Below are 19,852 nucleotides of genomic sequence, written 5' to 3'. Positions count from 1 at the left end.
TAGAAAAAACAACACTGAGCAGAAGGTCACCAACAGGTCTTCAATGTTGGAAATTTATACCACTGGCTATTATCATAATACAGAAGGAAATAAAGGAACAGTGGTTTATGGAGTGACAATTCAGAAGAAATCCTTTTATCCTAATCACCAGCCCAGTCTCTTCATTAAGCACCAAGTTTTCACAAAATGGTACATTGACATACATGAAGGGTGAAAAAGTACAAATATTGTCAATAAGCTATAAAAGAAATTCGAATATCTTGTGAGCACATGTACGGTTGATTTTCGAAAATATCAGATGATCCACGACTCTTAATTCTAAATATTTTTGTTCTGCTATCAATACAATCCATGAACCTTCATCAGAAAATCACAAACCTCACCAGAACATAGAAAAGCCAGGGATATATATAGAAATGTAAAGACTAAGGACTAAAAGGAACCTAAAAAGAATAGCCAAATTCAACTAATGGTGTTGAATGTAAGGTCCTTGAAACCTTAATTTCTTAAAAGAGAGAGAAAGTAATGGTTTATTTGTCAACAGAGAACATGTACAAGTTAGATGTGTGAAAGGTATCGCTGACAAGTCGTACAAACAGTGTGCAGGTTTGTCATCAGTGTCATTGCTTCATTTGAAGGGTATTTAACATTAAATCTGTTTAGAGATATTTGCAAATGTTATATATCATGTTAAGATTGTAAAAATCCACCATTTTACATTTATATTAACTTGAAATTAATTTGAAAACAGTAAACTATAAGCTGAAGATTATCAGGTTTTTCTCCTGCTAATGAAATTGAAATTCGACTTTATATTTATGAAACAGATTAGAAGTCCATGAATATATAGTGCAAGTTCATTTACTGGAAAAAAAGAAATTTATAAATCTCTTCATTATGCTTAAGCTTCTTATATTAAAGATACAGACGATTTCATTGAGTTTGTACTTTACGTAGGTACAGGTAATATCTTTTGGTAGCTAGCTTGTTAGCTGAACCAGTGAAGTCATTATTAGGTAATGTACATCTTTCAAAATAATCTAGTCCTACAGATAGACTGCTTGATTGGTTATCTGTTGAACTAGTAAAGGAGGGTAGTTTACCTAACCTAACAATGACTTCACAGTTCAGCTAGCAAGTAAGCTAACCAAAGAAATTATCTTTACCTACACACTCAATGCAATCGGCTGTAAAGGTAATATTATGTAAAGTTTTGATGGCATCAATTGAACCTTAAATAATGTTTGTCGTTGTCTATAATGTTATGCTAAACTTTTATCAAGCTTTGTTTAATTTATGCCTCATCGTAAATGTTGATATTGCAATAGAAGTACATGTATGTTCTATTATTACCAATGCAAAAGCTGTATTTTTTAAAATCATATATATCAATATCTCTGATTGGCAATTTTTCAACTGTTACACATGTAATTGCAGCTTTAGAAACCTACAAATGTGTTTATAGTAAACATCAAAAACATTAATATGGAAGATTACATGTAAATACATGATATAAGCTTATTTCTCTAATTCTATGGAAATTTATCCCTTTTCGAACCCATTGTATAAAAAAATTTAATCAACGTGTGGTTGCTGGTGATCTCAGAAGATCATTGGATGATTTTAAGGGTCATGACCTTTTTGGCTGACTGGATGAACCAAAATATGATAACAGGTGTTAATGAAATTGACAACTTCGTGCAATGTGAAAGGCACTCGAAGGGGATTTTCGGTAAACAAAAAATGGAAATGTCTTTTTAATCATTAGAGAAACAGATTCTTACATAGTTACTCGTGGATTATCGGATTTATCCAATCTCGATAGTTAAATTATAAATGTTAAAGTACTCGCCGAGGCGGCTCGAACTTTAAAATTGATAATTTAACTATCTCGAATGGATAAATCCGATAATCCACTGGTATCAATGTTAGAATCTATATTTAACACTTGCTTATATCTCCACAGTATGAAGAACTCATCACGAGAGGGTTTTGTATGAAATAAAATTTTAAAAAATAAAATCCTCCCACCCGCCAAATTTTTTTTAAAATCTGGATGAAAATCTACTTATCAATTTTAGTTGGCCTTATGTCAGAATTTAGGAACTATAGCTTTTGCAAGTTGGTCAAACAAATGTCATACAAATATTCTATTGTATTTCAGGACTATTAGGTTACAGATTTAGAGCTAGCAGTTAAAAGATCTCTCCAAAGATGAAGCTCTTCGGAATAGCACATCGTCTATACTAATTAAAGGAATGCAATGTTTATCATTGGGGGAAGGTGCTTTAAGTTCAACTAAAAATATAATGTACTCAATTTATTGTATTCATACACATTATAAATTTATTGATGGTTTATATTTAGAACTTAAGAAAAGTACTTGTATGTATAAAAAAAACTGTTAAACCAACTTGTGAACACCAATTCAAGAACAGGAGATCCAATGATAATAGTCAATAATGGGATGCAGACACCTACTTAGCTTACCATCTGGCAATCACACAATGTTTTTTGAAACCCGTGAGAATCCATCATCCGCTCTGACCAATGGAAGGAATGCCACAGTATCAAAAAGAAACTGCAACTTAATCATGCCATGGTTAATCACTTTGTCAACCCAGAAACATGTACACACATACACAAACTATTGAATATATATTGCTGGGCCAAAACAAAACAGAAATTCAAAATAATGAAAGTGGTTTCAAGTGGAGCACTAGCACTGTGCTTAAACGGCTGTGGGTAACTTAAGTTACCCCACAGCCCAAGATGGAGCCGCCTGGCTTCGGTTAGGAAGTTTGCTCCTATATAATTACAATACCATGAATACAAAAGAAATGTTCAGTAATTAAAAAGTTATATAAATCTTTTAGGGAAACTCTGCAATGTAAAACGTGGTTAGTAACTACAAAATAAACGATTACAGCACGATTTGCCAAAACACTTATGATGTCCGTAACTTCAAAACAACTTGTCCGTAACTTTTTTCCTTATACCAATAGGGATGTCCGTAACTTTAGCATGATGTCAGTAACTTTCAAAGAGGTCAATCCTTAGCAGAAATACAGATGAATCAGTCCAAACCTCTAAAGAAGATATGTATGATTTGATTCCCGATCTTATTGAACCCCTGAGGTCAATGAAACTGTTAGAAGATTTTAAATCTACCTTTATTACTATAATAAACTGACACATGTTCAATAATATAGCCTTCCATCTACTCCTAGATATTGGCATTTTTTTCTCACAATCAACAACACATCACACTAGATATAGTAGAGACCATACCTTTTTGGCTAACAATTCAGAATTATTTAAAGGAAAGAATATCAATTTTTTCTGACAAGGACTCATCAGTGAACAATCTATAAAGCTAGAAGAATGTTAGATAAATTTCGCCGTACTGTCAGATCCCGTTTTATTCCGGGAATATTTTTTTCAAATTTAACGGAAAATCCGTGACACTCTGGTTTACTTTTTCTCTTGTTTAGTTTGAAGCATTTCGCTATTGTATAAATCTATGTAAAAATTAAGGGGTTTGATAGTGTTTATTGTCCTTTAACTGTTGAAATTGTTAATCTTACAATTTTGAAAAAAAGTTACCCACATCCGAAAATAAAGTTACGGACAGTCTGATTATTTTTAAATTGTAAGTTACGGACATCTTATACATTTTTTAAAAGTTGGCCTTGCGCTAAAGTGAAGTCAAAATTCAAGAATTGAAGTGATGGTAGGTGATTTCTTTATTCAAAAATCCTATCAATATTTACATAGATCATGAAAAAGGTTGCAACAAGTATATTTCGTATCAACTGCCATCTCAACGAGTTTAGAGTCCGCCATCTTGGGCTGTGGGTAACTTAAGTTACTATGCTGTTGAATATTATTCCTCTCAAAAAAATGTTTGAAGAAATTTTCTTTTTATTTATGAAATTTCAAATGAGAAAATTGAACCCAATTTTTTTAATCACATCCCCCTTTCCCTTATTCCAAAACTAATCTCAATTAAAATTTCTAATGGAGTTTGCAACAATTACTACTCATTTAAATACATCATAAAATATTAAGATGTAAAAAAACTGCTTGTTATCACTGAATGGTAAAGATTATTTTAATTTATCAGTTGGTAGTAAAAAGTGAATATATACATTGTATATTGTATATATAACAAAGATTTAAGTTAATTCTGGACAAAGAAAGATAACTCCAAATAAAAAAAAATCTTACAATAAGATATTTCTTGCTTACTATTCTGGACAAAGAAAGATAACTCTAATTAAAAACAAAATTGCTATTTCACAATATTTTGCAATAAGATATTTCTTGCCATTGCGCAATACTGTGCAATTGAAAAGACTTGCTATTGCACAAAACTTAATATAATAATTTTAGATCCTGATTTGGACCAACTTGAAAACTGGGCCCATAATCAAAAATCTAAGTACATGTTTGGATTCAGCATATCAAAGAACCCCAAGATTTCAATTTTTGTTAAAATCAAACTAAGTTTAATTTTGGACCCTTTGGACTTGAATGTAGACCAATTTGAAAACAAGACCAAAAATGAGGAATCTACATACACAGTTAGAATTGGGATATCAAAGAACCCCATTTATTCAATTTTTGATGAAATCAAACAAAGTTTAATTTTGGACCCCGATATGGACCAACTTGAAAACTGGGCCGATAATCAAGAATCTAAGTACATTTTTAGATTCAGCATATCAAAGAACCCAACCGATTAATTTTTTGTCAAAATCAAACGAAGTTTAATTTTGGACCCTTTGGACCTTAATGTAGACCAATTTGAAAACGGGACCAAAAGTTAAAAATCTACATACACAGTTAGATTCGGCATATCAAAGAACCCCAATTATTCAATTTTGATGAAATCAAACAAAGTTTAATTTTGGACCCTTTGGGCCCCTTATTCCTAAACTGTTGGGACCAAAACTCCCAAAATCATTACCAACCTTCCTTTTATGGTCATAAACCTTGTGTTTAAATTTCATAGATTTCTATTTACTTATACTAAAGTTATGGTGCGAAAACCAAGAAAAATGCTTATTTGGGTCCCTTTTTGGCCCTTAATTCCTAAACTGTTGGGACCTAAACTCCCAAAATCAATACCAACCTTCCTTTTGTGGTCATAAACATTATGTTTAAATTTCATTATTTTCTATTTACTTAAACTAAAGTTATTGTGCGAAAACCAAGAATAATGCTTATTTGGGCCCTTTTTTGGCCCCTAATTCCTACACTGTTGAAACCAAAACTCCCAAAATCAATCCCAACCTTTCTTTTGTGGTCATAAACCTTGTGTCAAAATTTCATAGATTTCTATTAACTTAAACTAAAGTTATAGTGCGAAAACCAAGAAAATGCTTATTTGGGCCCTTTTTTGGCCCCTAATTCCTAAAATGTTGGGACCAAAACTCCCAAAATCAATACCAACCTTCCTGTTGTGGTCATAAACCTTGTTATAAAATTTTATAGATTTATATTCCCTTTAACTTAAGTAAGAGTGTGAAAACTAAAAGTATTCGGACGACGACGACGCCAACGTGATAGCAATATACGACGAAAATTTTTTCAAAATTTGCGGTCGTATAAAAACTATCTTGTGAATGAAATCAGTGTTTCTCATCAAAAGATATATAAAGGTAAGCTGGGCCATAATTTATTGATATTAGTGTAATAGTCTAAGAGTTAAGCAACTTTACAATAGTTTACAACAATCCATATAAATTATAGGGAATTATATACACCAATCAATGATGAGTTTATTTAGATGGAACCAAAAGTCTTTTAATGCGTGTGGAATGCGTAATTTTTCCTTTTGGGATCAATTTTCTTCTGTCAGCTGTTCCATCCGTGCGTCCGTAGTAATTTTTGTAAAAATAAGGATTTCGGTCATAGTTGGTCCGTTTCCGATCCGTAGTTTAGAAATCGGAAAATGGCGGACGATTACAAGAAAATTTACAAAATAAACAATGTTTGACAAGTTATTTGGAAAGGATCATGACGTTTTTAATGCAATAAATGGATTGAACATTTACTGGGGGAAACTTTTATCAAGTTTAAATGAAGTAACAAACTTGTTTTGCAGCTGAAAGTTAGGTTGATGTACGTTTTCGAGTAACAAGCACCGGAACTTTCGGAAGTGCACCAAGTGATAAAATGTTGTATTTTTATCAAATTACTTGCTACACACTGCAAAAACGATGCTTCAACCTCATTTCATAAGATTATTAATCGTTTATGTCTAAATTTCTTTCAATAAAAAGTTGATGTTTCATCAACTTGGTAAAAATATAAAATGTCCGATGACGGAAGCGACTGAAAGCGAGTATCGTACAACAGAGCGACTTGTCTTAGCTTTTTGGGGTCGGGGAAAGCGAAGTGACGGTCGGGAAAGCGACTTCTTCGCCCAAGTCACCTGGTAGCGTGAGCCCTGATTTAGTTTTATTTAGTCCAATTTAAAAATATTGTTTTATTTTATTTTATTTCAGACACCCAGGACACCAGAATACTATCATGAACTGGGAAAATAGTGGCAATCAAATATCTTCATGTACACAAGTCAACATGCATAAGCTCTAGACTCAGCAATCCCATACAACATGTAGGCACATTGGCAACATTACTAACTGAGATGAGAAACATACCTGGTTAGATTTTTTTTTTTAAAAACATCTATTTAATATTAACTAAAAGTTTTGATATGATAGATTTTTCTTTTTTTTTAAATGATAATCTTTACTTTTTAGCATGATAAACAAGTGAAAAAAAAACAGATAAATTAATACATTGTTGAATTGTGTAATAACAGTTTAAGATCTTGTAAAATAAATATACATGTATGGCAACATTTCAAATGATCATGGTTAAATTAGGTGGATCAGATATATGTAAAATATCTTCAAAATCTTAGTTAATACATGAATCTTTTAAAATTGGTTTAATTTGATCTTGTTACTTGCTTCTTTAATTTTTAAATATACACCCAAGCTTTAATTAAAGTGGTTTTAGATATTTAAAAAAAATCATTTTCTGTTTTGCATTATAATACTTAAAATTTGCATTTACATTTTATCATAGTTTATAATTTTTATCAAGTTTTTCAAATTATTTTACAGGGACTGTATAAATATACAGTTTTATTTTCCTTCCGTGTGCATTTAATTTGCAATGTTTATTATGTATTTATATTAATTATCATCTAATTAATACAAATTGAAAATATAGTTTAGTCCATTCTCTTCACTAAATTTGATAACTTTAACACAATCCACAAATTGATGATAATTTCTGTATACGATCATGTTTTGTAATTTCATTAATTTCGGGATGTTTTTATTATTGTGACAAATGCATGGGACAGGGGAATAAGCGTAATAGTTGAAATGCTCATTTTGATTTTTTTTTTATCTGAAACAGGATTTTTCTCAAAATCGTAAAATATAAAATTGCATTTTAGTCTAAAATGACAAAATCGCAATAATAAATACATGCAATAATTTCCAAATTTACAGTATATATTTAACTTTTTAGTCCTGATCCGATGACATTTAATGATAAAACCTGATGCAGGGAAGTGTAACCTACAAATGCCAATTTAGCTGCGGGTCCCTGCATGCGATGTACAGACCCTGCCATATACATTTGTACCTTTACATTTGTAATGACATTTCATGTCATTTGTATATAATTTATCTGCTAGCCAGACAAAGAGCAAAGTTTTGTCTATTTCTATTCATTGGGAACTTTCTTTGTGTAGTATTCGATCCTTGGAGAAGGAAATTTTCTTTTAGCATTGGATAAAATATTATATAAGGAAACTCCCCAATGTTATATTTACTGTAAAATATAAAAGTTCTTAGGATCAAAATTCAAATATTATGGGGAACTTCTTTCATATTTCTATGACATAGATTTCAATAAACACAACAAAAAATAGTGTACATGCTTAATTCTCCTGAGTATAAGGTCAAGAAAAATATGTTTAAATAGTTAATACATGTATGTTAATATTCTCATAGTCATGAGGATGCAGCATCTGAATCCATTACATATTTGACTTCTGTCATTTATCGATCTATTTTGATCTATTTTCCCAGCGTTTGCATTGTCCTAATGATGACTGATTAGCAATGCACGGAATGGTAAACAGTGAACTCAACTTAACAGCACTTGAATTCTTACCTTTACATTCAAACTATGTTATGGGTTGGAGACAAACATTAGGTTTTCTTTCACTTCATCTATTTAGCGCCATTGTTTTGATAATGTCAGCGTGTAAAATACGAACCAATGTCGGAGAAGCTGTAATTTCCGGAAATCGATGATTGATATTTTGAATTTTGATCAATTATTTCAAAGCTTCCTATTCTTTTCTCATCTATTCTCTCTTTTTAAAGTATGTTTGAAAATTATAAAATGAATGATTCTGCTTTTCAGGGAGTGATCAATAAATAATTAATAATCATTGCTTTTAAATATTCTTATAAGTAAAAGAGGACCAACTCATTTAGCCCCAAACAGTAAGATATACACACCAACCATACATTGCAGCAGCTTTAAAATCTTCATCAAGTACACTTTCTTGGGCACGATGTGTTCGACTTCGTCATTTTAATGTCGTTTACGGCTTTTTGTAAATAATAACCAGATGCGGATTTAGGGGGGCAGGGGACCCCTTTTCGGAAAAAAATGGTTGCTTATAAAGGGCCTTGAACAACTGAAGCGTGACTTAAGTGAGACCCCTCTTAGGTAGTCAGTGGGTCCCGGTGCCCACTTATAAAAATTTATAGATCCGCCAATGATAACCGCCAGCTAACCAACAACATGGACACAACTGAGTACTCTCTGTCAGTTTACAATGATATAACGAATATCTTCGTAACTATTAATTAAGTATGTGGATTGTCAATATAGAGTCTATATAATTCTTGGCTTTATTTGCCACTAATTGAAGAAAAAGAATTTTGGAGACCGAGAGGAGGAACGAAACACCCCCTTCTTTTTTGGGGCTAGTAGCCTCGGGATAGTAAATGCATAGTCGTTTGACATGTTCTACCGTTGTCTACATAGGTTTTTTTTCTTCAAAAACTGAACCCACATATGAATGAAGCAAAAAATATTTTTCTGGTTTTGTTTTTGTTTCATGTATTGTAAAATTATTATGTTAATTTATGTATGCCTTCAACCCATATGGGTAAAATGTGCATTTATTCAATAAACTTATAAATATTCAAAGCCGAAGACTCAGTCTAGCCGAGGAAAGCCGAGAGTTACTTTTAAGTCTAGGTTATTCAATGAACAGGTATATTTATAATTACTGGTCAACAAAAGAAACGATACAAGACTTTTTTTCAAATTAAAGATAAAGTTTTCCATTCAATGGACCAATATTGAAGGTAGAAATACTTAATCATTATGGAAATATAAATCCGTTAATTTTTTTAATTTTTTTTCCTTTCGTGACGTTTTTTTCGCGATTTTTTCAGGTTTTTAACAAAATTTACATAAAACGACAATTTAAAAAAAAGAAGTTCCAAATAATGATGCCAACCTCTTATTTAAAGGTAAAGACAGTGTTTGCCATCAAGTTGTTTTTAAAATTCATACAGTTTCTTCGTTTATTTGTTAAGCAAAGTTTGTCCCCACGAGAAATTGTTAAAATGTATACATTATCAACTGATTTACCATGATAGACAGTATGTGTAAAGTGATATTCAAAAAGCGGTTACAATCTTAAAACTTATCCGAAAGGTTTTAAATTTACTGTGTGTTGTTTTCATACCTAAAGCATTGATTTGAGACGAAATTTTATTTAGAACTTAGAAAATTATGTGTCGATTTTTTATTCAACTTTCCCGCGCAAAACTAATTTGCACCCTACGATCGTTTACACTGAATTTAGATGCTTTCCGACAAGTTTTGATTTTCGTTATCACATGTGAATACATTGCAAATAAAAGCTTTTTAAAATAGTGTATCTCATTTTTTTTTTCATATTTAATACTTTTTGATAAATTTTATTTCAAAGTCGTGTATCGTTTCTTTTGTTGACTAGTATATATACAAAATGTACTATGAAATTTAGAGCAAGCGACTTGCCCGGAGCAATACTGAATATTTTAAAAACATAATCATGCACCCATTCTCGTCGAGTGGAAGCCAGTATTTACCCCTTCTATTTTTCATAGTACATGGCTTGCATGGCACCATAAAATGTTACACAAGAATGACTTTTCATTGCAAATTAATTATGAAAGTGAACTCTTAAAAATTTCACTTAATTTTGCTAAAACTGATGTCAGACATTATTGCTACTAATGATAGATTGCTGTTCTCTCATGCCCAATATATAACTACTTATGTGCTTGTCTCAATTCAATGACTTTTATAGTTCAGTTGTTGTCGCTCAGGTTCATGTCTATCATAGTTGGGTTTTTTTTTTTCGAAAATTGGCTTGTTATAAATTAAGCTGTTAGTTTTCTCAATTGAATTGATTCATATTTTCAAGTCGGGACTTATTGTAGTCGACTGTACGATAAGGGGTTTTCTTTTTGCACGGAGGCCGCACAGTTAAATCTTTGTTTAGCTCATAAGGTGACTGCCGACATTTTTGGTCTTTGTTTAGAATACTACCATAAAAAATTGGATGTGTAATGCCTGAAAGTATAAAAAAATGTCTGCGTTTGCGAACAAAGTCCGTAACCTATTAATGCTATTTCAGGATTTCAAATAGATATTTACTAGAGGCTCTCAAGAGCCTGTATCGCTCACCTGAAACAACCTGGTTTTGTATTCATCTAAAAAAAAAAAAAAATTTGGCTACAAAGTAACAACACTTGACCAGAACCTCATTAGGATAGGAACATTTATGCAATGTTTGGTTTCATTCAATTCAGTGGTTCTCTAAAAGAAGAAATTTGTATGTATTTACCACTGGCGACCATCTAGGAAGTTGGATTGGCGACAAAGTAACAACACTTGCTCAGCACCTGATAAGCAACAAAGGAACATTCATGCTATGTTTGGTTTCATTCCTTTCAGTGGTTCTCTAGAAGAAGTCATTTGTATGCGTTTTCCATAGGGTCCAATTTTTAAATAAGTTCCCTTCCGGCGGCCATCTTGGATGATGGATCGGCTACCAAGTAACAACAATGAGTCAGCATCCCATAAGGAACATTCATGCCATATTTGATTTTATTCCATTCAGTGGTTCTCTAGAAGAAGTCATTTGTAAGCATTTCCAATAGGGTCCTATGTTAAACTAAGCCCTCCCCCCCCCCGCTGGCGGCCATCTTGGATGATGGATCAGATACAAAGTAACAACACTTGGTCAGCACCCCATAAGGAACATTCATGCTATGTTTGGTTTCATTCCATTCAGTGGTTCTCTAAAAGAAAACATTTGTATGTATTTTAGCATTTATATATGTTATGTATTATCATAAAATACAACTTAGATTTCAATATTAAGAATGAACACGAATGCGGCCACTTTTATTTAAGACGAAAACCGTCTAAAAAACTAAAATGCTAAAATTGTGAAGGTTTCAGTAATTTGGCACGACTTAATGATGCTAGTACCCAATATATGTGCATTGTATTGTCAAAAGCAGCCCATATTTATGTAGCAGAATCATTATACTTTCCAATGAATAACTAAAAGATTACGTTTTAAAAATTTTGTAAAACTGCTATATTTTGGAACCAAAAAGGGGGCTTACTGAACCTACTCCTCTGTTTTATTAGTTGCATACACAAACAAGAAGGGGACGAACAGTAATATCGCCATATGTGAATAAATGAATGAATGAATCTTTATTGCATAAGCATATAGAGATGCTATGGCAAAAATTTTAATCAACAGCACATATTACATAATATAAAACATAAATAGACAGCAGAGAACACTTAGTATAATACAATGACATATAAAGTTATGAGACCTATATATCTAATTGAATATTCCAAGCAGCTTTTACATAATTTTATTTGATCGTAAGAGACTTACGAGAAGCTTGTAGTATATTTAATACTTTATTTCATTTTATAGGTTTGCGTTGGTTTTTTTAATCATTTATATAAAAAAATGATTTGATACACATGCCACATTTTGCTATATAAGTTTTTTCATTTGCCTTCATTTTCGTTTTACTTCAACGCAATAGTATTTTAAGATTTTCTGGTTCATTTGGCATGCCCACCTTTTCGTTTTATCATTTTTTACTATTACAGCTAATTTCCTACAGCTTGTAGAGTAAGGCTTTGGTTGGATGGATCACTCAGTTTGTATAAACATTAGCTCAAGCTCATTGACATCTGCAAACAATATAGACAGGCATAGTTAAACCTGTATGTATTATATTTAAATTTGCTTGAATGTTATCCCAATTACAATTGTGCAATATACAAACATAGTAAGCAAGCTAACCAAAGTTCTTCTCTACAAGGAAATTCGCTGTAATTTCACACCGTGCTGAAAACTACCTGTAAGTGCTTAACCTATAATATAGAACTTACGTATTTTTCACTCCATATACTCTGACTCTTCTTCACTGTTGGTTTCAATCTTTTAATAAGATTTCGATTAAATGTTGATTTAATTGTTACATTAATGCATAATACATGTCCGCACGTAAATACCTATAAAAGTTCGTTAATCTCGGGAAATTATCTTTTCAAAATTTATTACGAAACAACTTTTATTGTTTTTAAAATTAGGTTGATTTAACGCATTTGCATAGAATATATGAAAAAAAATGCATGAGATTACTTTTTTAGATTAATGTTTAGTGTGAAGTCCGATACTAGTGACAATGTTTTTTCGTTTACTGTCCTTGAATGTGTTTGCAACTTTTAGCATTCTACTAGTTGGCGTATCAGTAGGGGGATTTATAAAATCTAAATTTCGAGCTTCTTTTAAAAGAGAGCACGTCGGACGATTCGAGTTAAACGGAGCAATTCATACAGTAGTTGTGTTAACTAAAATAGGATGTTTTGAAACTTGTTTTCTAGACAACAACTGTTTGTCATTGTTCTATAACGATAACACTAAGCAGTGTGTATTGCATTCGAAGGATTTTTTGTTCAAATATCCACAACTTTCCGGTACTGGATGGACTCATTATGTCATCGATGGTAAATAATTGATGTTTTCGATCAAAAAAAAAAAAAAAAAGAAAAACACACACACAAACACACCAAAAAACTGAAAAAAAGCGTACGCTTCAAATTCAAATTTTCACTTAAATTAAGATTTTTTTTATGCAATAAATTATAAAATTGCGAAAAAAATGTGACATGTTCATTCTCTTTTATATAAATTGAAGAAGGCTTCGTACTTAAAATCATTTTCACCTTTTAAACTTTTTTTGTATTCGAGATGATTCTTTTGTAGACGAAACGCGCGTCTGGCGTAAATACCAAATTTCAATCCTGGTATCTACGATGAGTTTATTCGAGTAGTAAATGTTGTTTGTCAGTGAATCTGAATAACAAAATAGCTGATACAATGGCGGCATTATGTTTCAAATATTCAAATCATATGACCACTCTACGGGGCGCCGAATGGGACTCTTGTGGTTTTGTACTCAAAATTCAATTTTGTACGGACAAAAGTGACTTTTGTTCAACAAAAATGAGTTCAGTTTAACAAAATTTGTATCATACTACAAATTTGAAATTTTGTCATACAAAATTATCTATCAGCGGACAAAAGTCACTTTTGTCATGACAAAATTCATTTTTGCTACACAGACTTGACTTTTGTTACCTAATTTGAAAATTGAGCGACAAAAGTCAATTTTGTATTTAATTTAGTTTAGTTTGGTTTCTGTGAACTAATTTGCATACAAAATCGACTTTTGTTACACAAAATTGACTTTTGTTACACAAAATTGACTTTTGTTACACAAAATTGACTTTTGTTACACAAAAATTACTTTTGTTACACAAAATTGACTTTTGTTACACAAAATTGAATTTTGTTACACAAAATTGACTTTTGTGAGACAAAATTAACAAAATTGAATTTTGTCTCAACAAAATTGATTTTTGTCTCACGAAAGTCAATTTTGTCTCACGAAAGTCAATTTTGTCTCATAAAAGTCAATTTTGTTGTTACAAAATTGAATTTTGTCATCACAAAAATGAATTTTGTCATCACAAAAATGAATTTTGTCGTCACAAAATTGACTTTTGTCTCAACAAAATTGACAAAATTGACTTTTGTCTCAACAAAATTAACAAAATTGACTTTTGTCTCAACAAAATTTACAAAATTGACTTTTGTCTCAACAAAATTAACAAAATTGACTTTTGTCTCAACAAAAATGACAAAATTGAATTTTGTCTCAACAAAAATGACAAAATTGAATTTTGTCTCAACAAAAATGACAAAATTGAATTTTGTCTCAACAAAAATGACAAAATTGAATTTTGTCTCAACAAAAATGACAAAATTGAATTTTGTCTCAACAAAAATGACAAAATTGAATTTTGTCTCACAAAAGTCAATTTTGTCTCACAAAAGTCAATTTTGTCTCACAAAAGTTAATTTTGTTTCACAAAAGTCAACTTTGTCTCACAAAATTGAATCTTACCGTACACAATTGACTTTTGTGATTTAATTTCCATATCAGGTAACAAAAGTCAATTTTGTATGCAAATATGTTTATATTTGCATACCTTTAAGACAAAATTTACTTTTGTCATGACGAATATGAATTTTGTCTACAAAAATGAATTTTGTCATGACAAAAATGAATTTTGTCTACACAAATGAATTTTTTCATCACAAAATTGAAGTTCTCACAAAACAAGTCTGTAGCACATAGTTTTGTAAGACAAAAATGATTTTGTTATGACAGAATTGAATTTTGTACAAAACCACAAGAGTCCCATTCGGCGCCCCGTACACTCACCATTTTAGAAAATAATAACGAATAAATTCACAAATTATTTCGGTGATACTGTTGTAATGAAATTGTAAGAAAGGCAGTTGTTATTAAATGCAAAACATAAAAATTGTTGATGTAATCTCTTAGGCTAGTATTTTTAAAAAAAAGTTCGAAACCTAATGCAGTAAGACGGGCTTTTCGTCACTTCAGAATCAGTAAATGTTTAAGTGTTTTGTGAGACAGTTATAAATTTTTGAGTTAATAGACGTGTTTCCGATGAGATATCTAGTTTAGTTAGGGTGTTTTGGCTGTCAAATTTATGTTCACCGATTTGAGTCCAAAATCGCATATTTGATTAATAGCATACTAAAACGTATATCCAAATTACAAAAATCTAAAATAAATATTTTACAGGGTATGGGCTCGATAATTTGTATCATCGTTTCGTGTTTATTTTAGTCTAGACGCCATCTATTTAACTATCGCGTTGACCTGCGAAAACTGCCGACGGTCATGTAGGCGATATAAACTTATATATAGATAAAAAGATATAAATGGATAGAGAACTTGTTTAATTGGGTTTTTCTAGCTATACATGTCGGTTAAATTAATAGTAAAGGCTAAAGTATATGTTAACCATCGTTTTTACCTTCATAAGAATGTATAGAATCGGTCAATCAAATGATAAACCTTTGTTTTTCTTCAATATCGAAGTTCGTTTCCCTTTTATAACTGAAAACACATAATAAACGTCTCTAGTAAAGGGGTAATATTTAAGGTCACATGAACACGGATTCCATGAGGTAGAATTATTCACTTGAAAATGAATAATTTTTCATCGATATTTCTAAGCTTTGGTTCTTAAAGCGTATTATTATTTAAAAAAAAATCACATTTTAAATTTGTTTAGATATTTCACATTTTAAATTTGTTTAGATATTTCGTAGCAAGTGCCCCTTTAAATGGTTAGACTTCCCGCTCAATGACATGACAACACATTCCCAACTTCGCTGCATTTTGTTTTCAACCATTTAATAAATATAAGCGGTGACAATATAATTTTCCGACAAAATTTCAATTGAGTGTTTGTCTGGAAAAAATAGATTTATTTAGTTCTTAGGTCTTTAACATCTATAGATTACATCACAGACCGACGAATAAGCGGTTGTAAACTTGTTCTGTAGGTAACATTATGAACGACCATCTTAAAACTTTTTTATGTCAATGTTTTACCAGGTAAAAACAAGTTCAGTGGCATCGAAAATGCCTCCGCGGCTTGATGTTTGATTACATATAACTCATTTTCTAGTCTATAAAATAATTTAAGTCCGTAATGGGTGATTTCCATATTACAACCGCCATTATTTTAATATTTGTTTGAAGTCTTCAAATCCATTAACATCAAATATAGTCAAATTGACTAACAAAACTAAGAAAGTTATAAAATATGTTTTTATTAGTTTTATATAATCCTTTAACATTTTATAACAGTTAGCAGGACTAAACAAACAGCAAGAGAACAGCCATTTTGCTTCAAAAAGGATGGGGGGAGGGGGTTATGATTTTTTCCTAAAAACAAATATTCTGATTCCCAATCCGATAAAAGAAAAATTGTGGTAAAAAAGATGACAAAAAATATTGTTCTGAATCGTGATTTTCCCCATAGCTTTAAAGTGTTACATTTTGAAAAAAAAGTACCCCCCCCTTTTTTTGAAGTTAAATGGTTGCTCCCTAATATGTCCTATTCTCATGTTAAATATTTCTTCAGATTGGTTATTATCAGTGTTCCATAAGGAAGTTATCATTGTGTATTCATTTATTGTTATAGACAAACAACAACAACTGATCTGCTAAGTAACAATTATTACTAAACTATTTCATACTGAATTAAATTGAGAATACAAATGGGGAATGTGTCATAGAGACAACAACCCGACCATAGAACAGATAACAGCCGAAGGCTACCAATGGGTCTTCAATGCAGCGAGAAAATCCCGCACCCGGAAGCGTTCTTCAGCTGCAGCCTCTAAATTAAAATGCATACTAGTTCGGTGATAATGGATGTCATACTAAACTCCGAAATACATAAAAGAAACTAAAATTGAAATCCATTTACTACACAAAAGAGAATATTATGATTACAAACGAGACAACTATCTACCATAAAAAAAAAACATAAACAGAATCTTTAAAATGCTAAATACAGACAAACAACGTAGAAGAAGATGCATGTTTATCATAATGATTTGTATCCTTACAAGTCATACGTGTAGTTAATTTGACGGCTGCTACACATATATCAGCACTTTAGATGTCGCCTCACAACAGTGGGACAACAAATGACAAAACGGTTTATCTATACATATGAAAATTATGTGCCACATATATACAAGTTCAAATGGATTCAGGAAAGTGGCCAACTTTACAATGAACTATGCAAATGGAATTGTATGGTTTAGGCGACAAACTACGAATACATGTAATAATTCCTATTTCCATTTACGAACGAATTATTAACTTTAAAAATGTATATTGACTAAACTGTTGATGCATTTAACATATCTCCTGAAAAGTAGATTTTATTTCGATTTCAGGGCTAGGAAAGTGTCCATTGGGTGCGTTGTTGTACAGACCATTAGATTTTTGCTACACGGTAAAAACGGTTGGCATCATGAGATTTGACGACATGAAACAATGGTGTACAAATCAAGGAGCTTCATTGGCTGTAGTGGATTCTCCTAATAAGCAATTATTCTTTCAACGCATTTTTGGTATTGGTGATATAATCAAATACCTGGATTTCTTTCTTTCTTTCTTTCTTTCTTTCTTTCTTTCTTAACACATATTGCCATTTATTTCACAAATGTACACCTTTATTATCTAAAACAATATTAACTTGATATACATAAAATGAAAAGGCACCAAGTATGAAACAGCAGAAGTTTTTTCACGTACACTGAGATATATTTCATGCAAATTCTAAACGATTTTGAATTAAGGAATGCTCCAGTCCAAAGGAAGTTCTAGATACTTAACAGAGCATATCAAGAAGTTTTTTTTTCATTCAAGCAATAATAAATGTTCTTTTAATTCCAAATATTCACCATTAGCAACGTTTTCAAAGTTTTCTATAGAAAGGCGGGCCTTGTACATTGAAACGGGTAAATTCCATGCAAACAAAACAAAAAAATCGTATAAAAACAATGTACAGCCATCAGCATACAACATAGAAACGGTGTAATCATTATATACCGATCAATAATATACATTTTTATTTTCAGTTGGTCGACCTTTTGAACGAGTTTGCATTGCCGGTGAGAAGCAAGATGATTTATTAACCTGGAAATTAGATGATGGTACTCCGTTGTCATATTTTAATTGGGCCGTTACTGATCCAGATGGAGGTGTTGTACAGCGTTGCTTAGTGCTTACTGCAGATGACACGTGGTTCGACACTGAGTGCATAAGAAATGATCCATGTGTGTATGTGTGCGAGATTAAATGATGTACAAGTTTCGGATTTTTCATTGAAACTTTGTGTTATAAAACATTTTCGGATACTCCTTTTTTAACCAAGACGTCTTACTAGAGTCTTTTTATCACACCATTGATTAGAGAAGTGTAAGAAGAAAAATGACTGTGATTATAACACGGGTTTGTCTTTTTATTTTTGAATACCTGTGTCACAAGTTAAAAGAAAAAAATATATAATACTTTCCTAAGTTCCTATATTTTTCCTCAGTCATTATAACTTTCCATCATTACCGAACTGAACAAAGAAAAAACACGACGGGTGCCGTATACGCTGGAGGAAATGCTTACCCTTCCGGAGCAGCTGATTTAACTACCGGTTTTTAGTGGAGTACGTGTTGTTTTTTAATTATTATTTATAACTGTTTCAATGTAAATGTTCTTTGTTTTTTTTAGTCTTTGTTTACTCATTGGTTTTGATTGTTATTGTCTTATAAAGCTGTTTTGTGTTTTCACCGAACAATAATATTCTATTTCCTGATATTTTTTATATATTTTTTTCGCAAATCAGTATATCTGCTACATTAAAGGATGAAATGAATTACTTCTTAATTACAAAAAAAATACCATTTCTTTCATTTCTATTAGTACCAACATAACGTCCAGTTTCAAAACAAAGGTTATGTGAAGACAGACGAATCTTTGTTATACATTTACGAAAAAGTACAGGAATGCATTTCTCTGAAAAAAATTGCAAAACTACATTTTGTTACCACATACTAATGTATTTAATCTACATTTTGCAGAATAATCTAAAATAATTTATATTAAGAAACAGTTTATTGTAATAAAAGATATTTTGTGTTGATAAAACTCATGACTTCATGCATATTGTTAATATTGTTTGTAATATGCCATGTGTATACACTGTACATGTATTTGAAGACACTGATGATCAATGATCAGCTGTAAGGCTCGAAGGTGATAAAAAAAAATCGAGTAAATTATATGAATGTAAAAGGGACTAACTACAGCTTTCCCATAACAAACCAATATACCACAATAGTTTTTATATTTTACTTCCGATTTTACTTGACGAATTCTGTTTATAAGCAAGTTTGATAAAGCAGAAACGTATTTAACTGTGCACCAAGCTCCGTAAAAATAACAACACTTGACCGATCATTATACAAACTGCTAACTTCAACTGTCCTTACTTTTTCGATAATCTCAACCTATTTACGTACACTTGTTGTGCTGACATGAGTTTTCATTGATATGGTTATATTTATAAATTGACTGTTTACAAATTTTGAATTTTTTGAAATACTACGAGGCTTTTCTACCTCAGACATATATTAACTTAGCTGTATTTGGCAAAACTTTTAGGAATTTTGGTTCTCAATGCTCTTTAACTTCGTAATTTATTTGGCATTTTAAACTTTTTTGGATCCGAGCGT

The 19,852-nt window shown here is 31.3% G+C and overlaps 2 protein-coding genes across 2 annotated transcripts in view; one reads left to right on the top strand and one right to left on the bottom strand.

Annotated features, from left to right (window-relative positions):
* LOC134693373 (endothelin-converting enzyme homolog) overlaps positions 1-8,300 on the bottom strand; it is a 59,832-nt gene extending 51,532 nt beyond the window's left edge. The window contains exon 1 of the mRNA XM_063554158.1: positions 8,209-8,300. The gene's annotated coding sequence lies outside the window, so the exon portion shown is untranslated. The remainder of the gene's footprint in view (positions 1-8,208) is intronic.
* A 9,218-nt stretch (positions 8,301-17,518) lies between these two features.
* Positions 17,519-18,453, top strand: LOC134693372 (type-2 ice-structuring protein-like). The gene is made up of 2 exons (XM_063554154.1): positions 17,519-17,692; positions 18,203-18,453. Exons 1-2 carry the CDS (start codon positions 17,593-17,595, stop codon positions 18,424-18,426), a joined length of 324 nt encoding a protein of 107 aa, XP_063410224.1. The 5' UTR covers positions 17,519-17,592; the 3' UTR covers positions 18,427-18,453.
* The last annotated feature ends 1,399 nt before the right edge of the window (positions 18,454-19,852 follow it).

The sequence above is a fragment of the Mytilus trossulus genome, chromosome 12 (genome assembly GCF_036588685.1).
Source record: "Mytilus trossulus isolate FHL-02 chromosome 12, PNRI_Mtr1.1.1.hap1, whole genome shotgun sequence".
Lineage (NCBI taxonomy): Eukaryota > Metazoa > Mollusca > Bivalvia > Mytilida > Mytilidae > Mytilus > Mytilus trossulus.
The sequence above is the reverse complement of the archived record's forward strand: the minus strand, read 5'-3'. Positions and strand labels throughout refer to the sequence as shown.

Bases quoted from the DNA above. Each gene is read 5' to 3' on its own strand.
- LOC134693372 (XM_063554154.1), top strand. From the start codon at position 17,593: ATGAGATTTGACGACATGAAACAATGGTGTACAAATCAAGGAGCTTCA. The intron at 17,693-18,202 runs GTATTGGTGATA...TTTTATTTTCAG, and splicing joins ATTCTTTCAACGCATTTTTG to TTGGTCGACCTTTTGAACGA.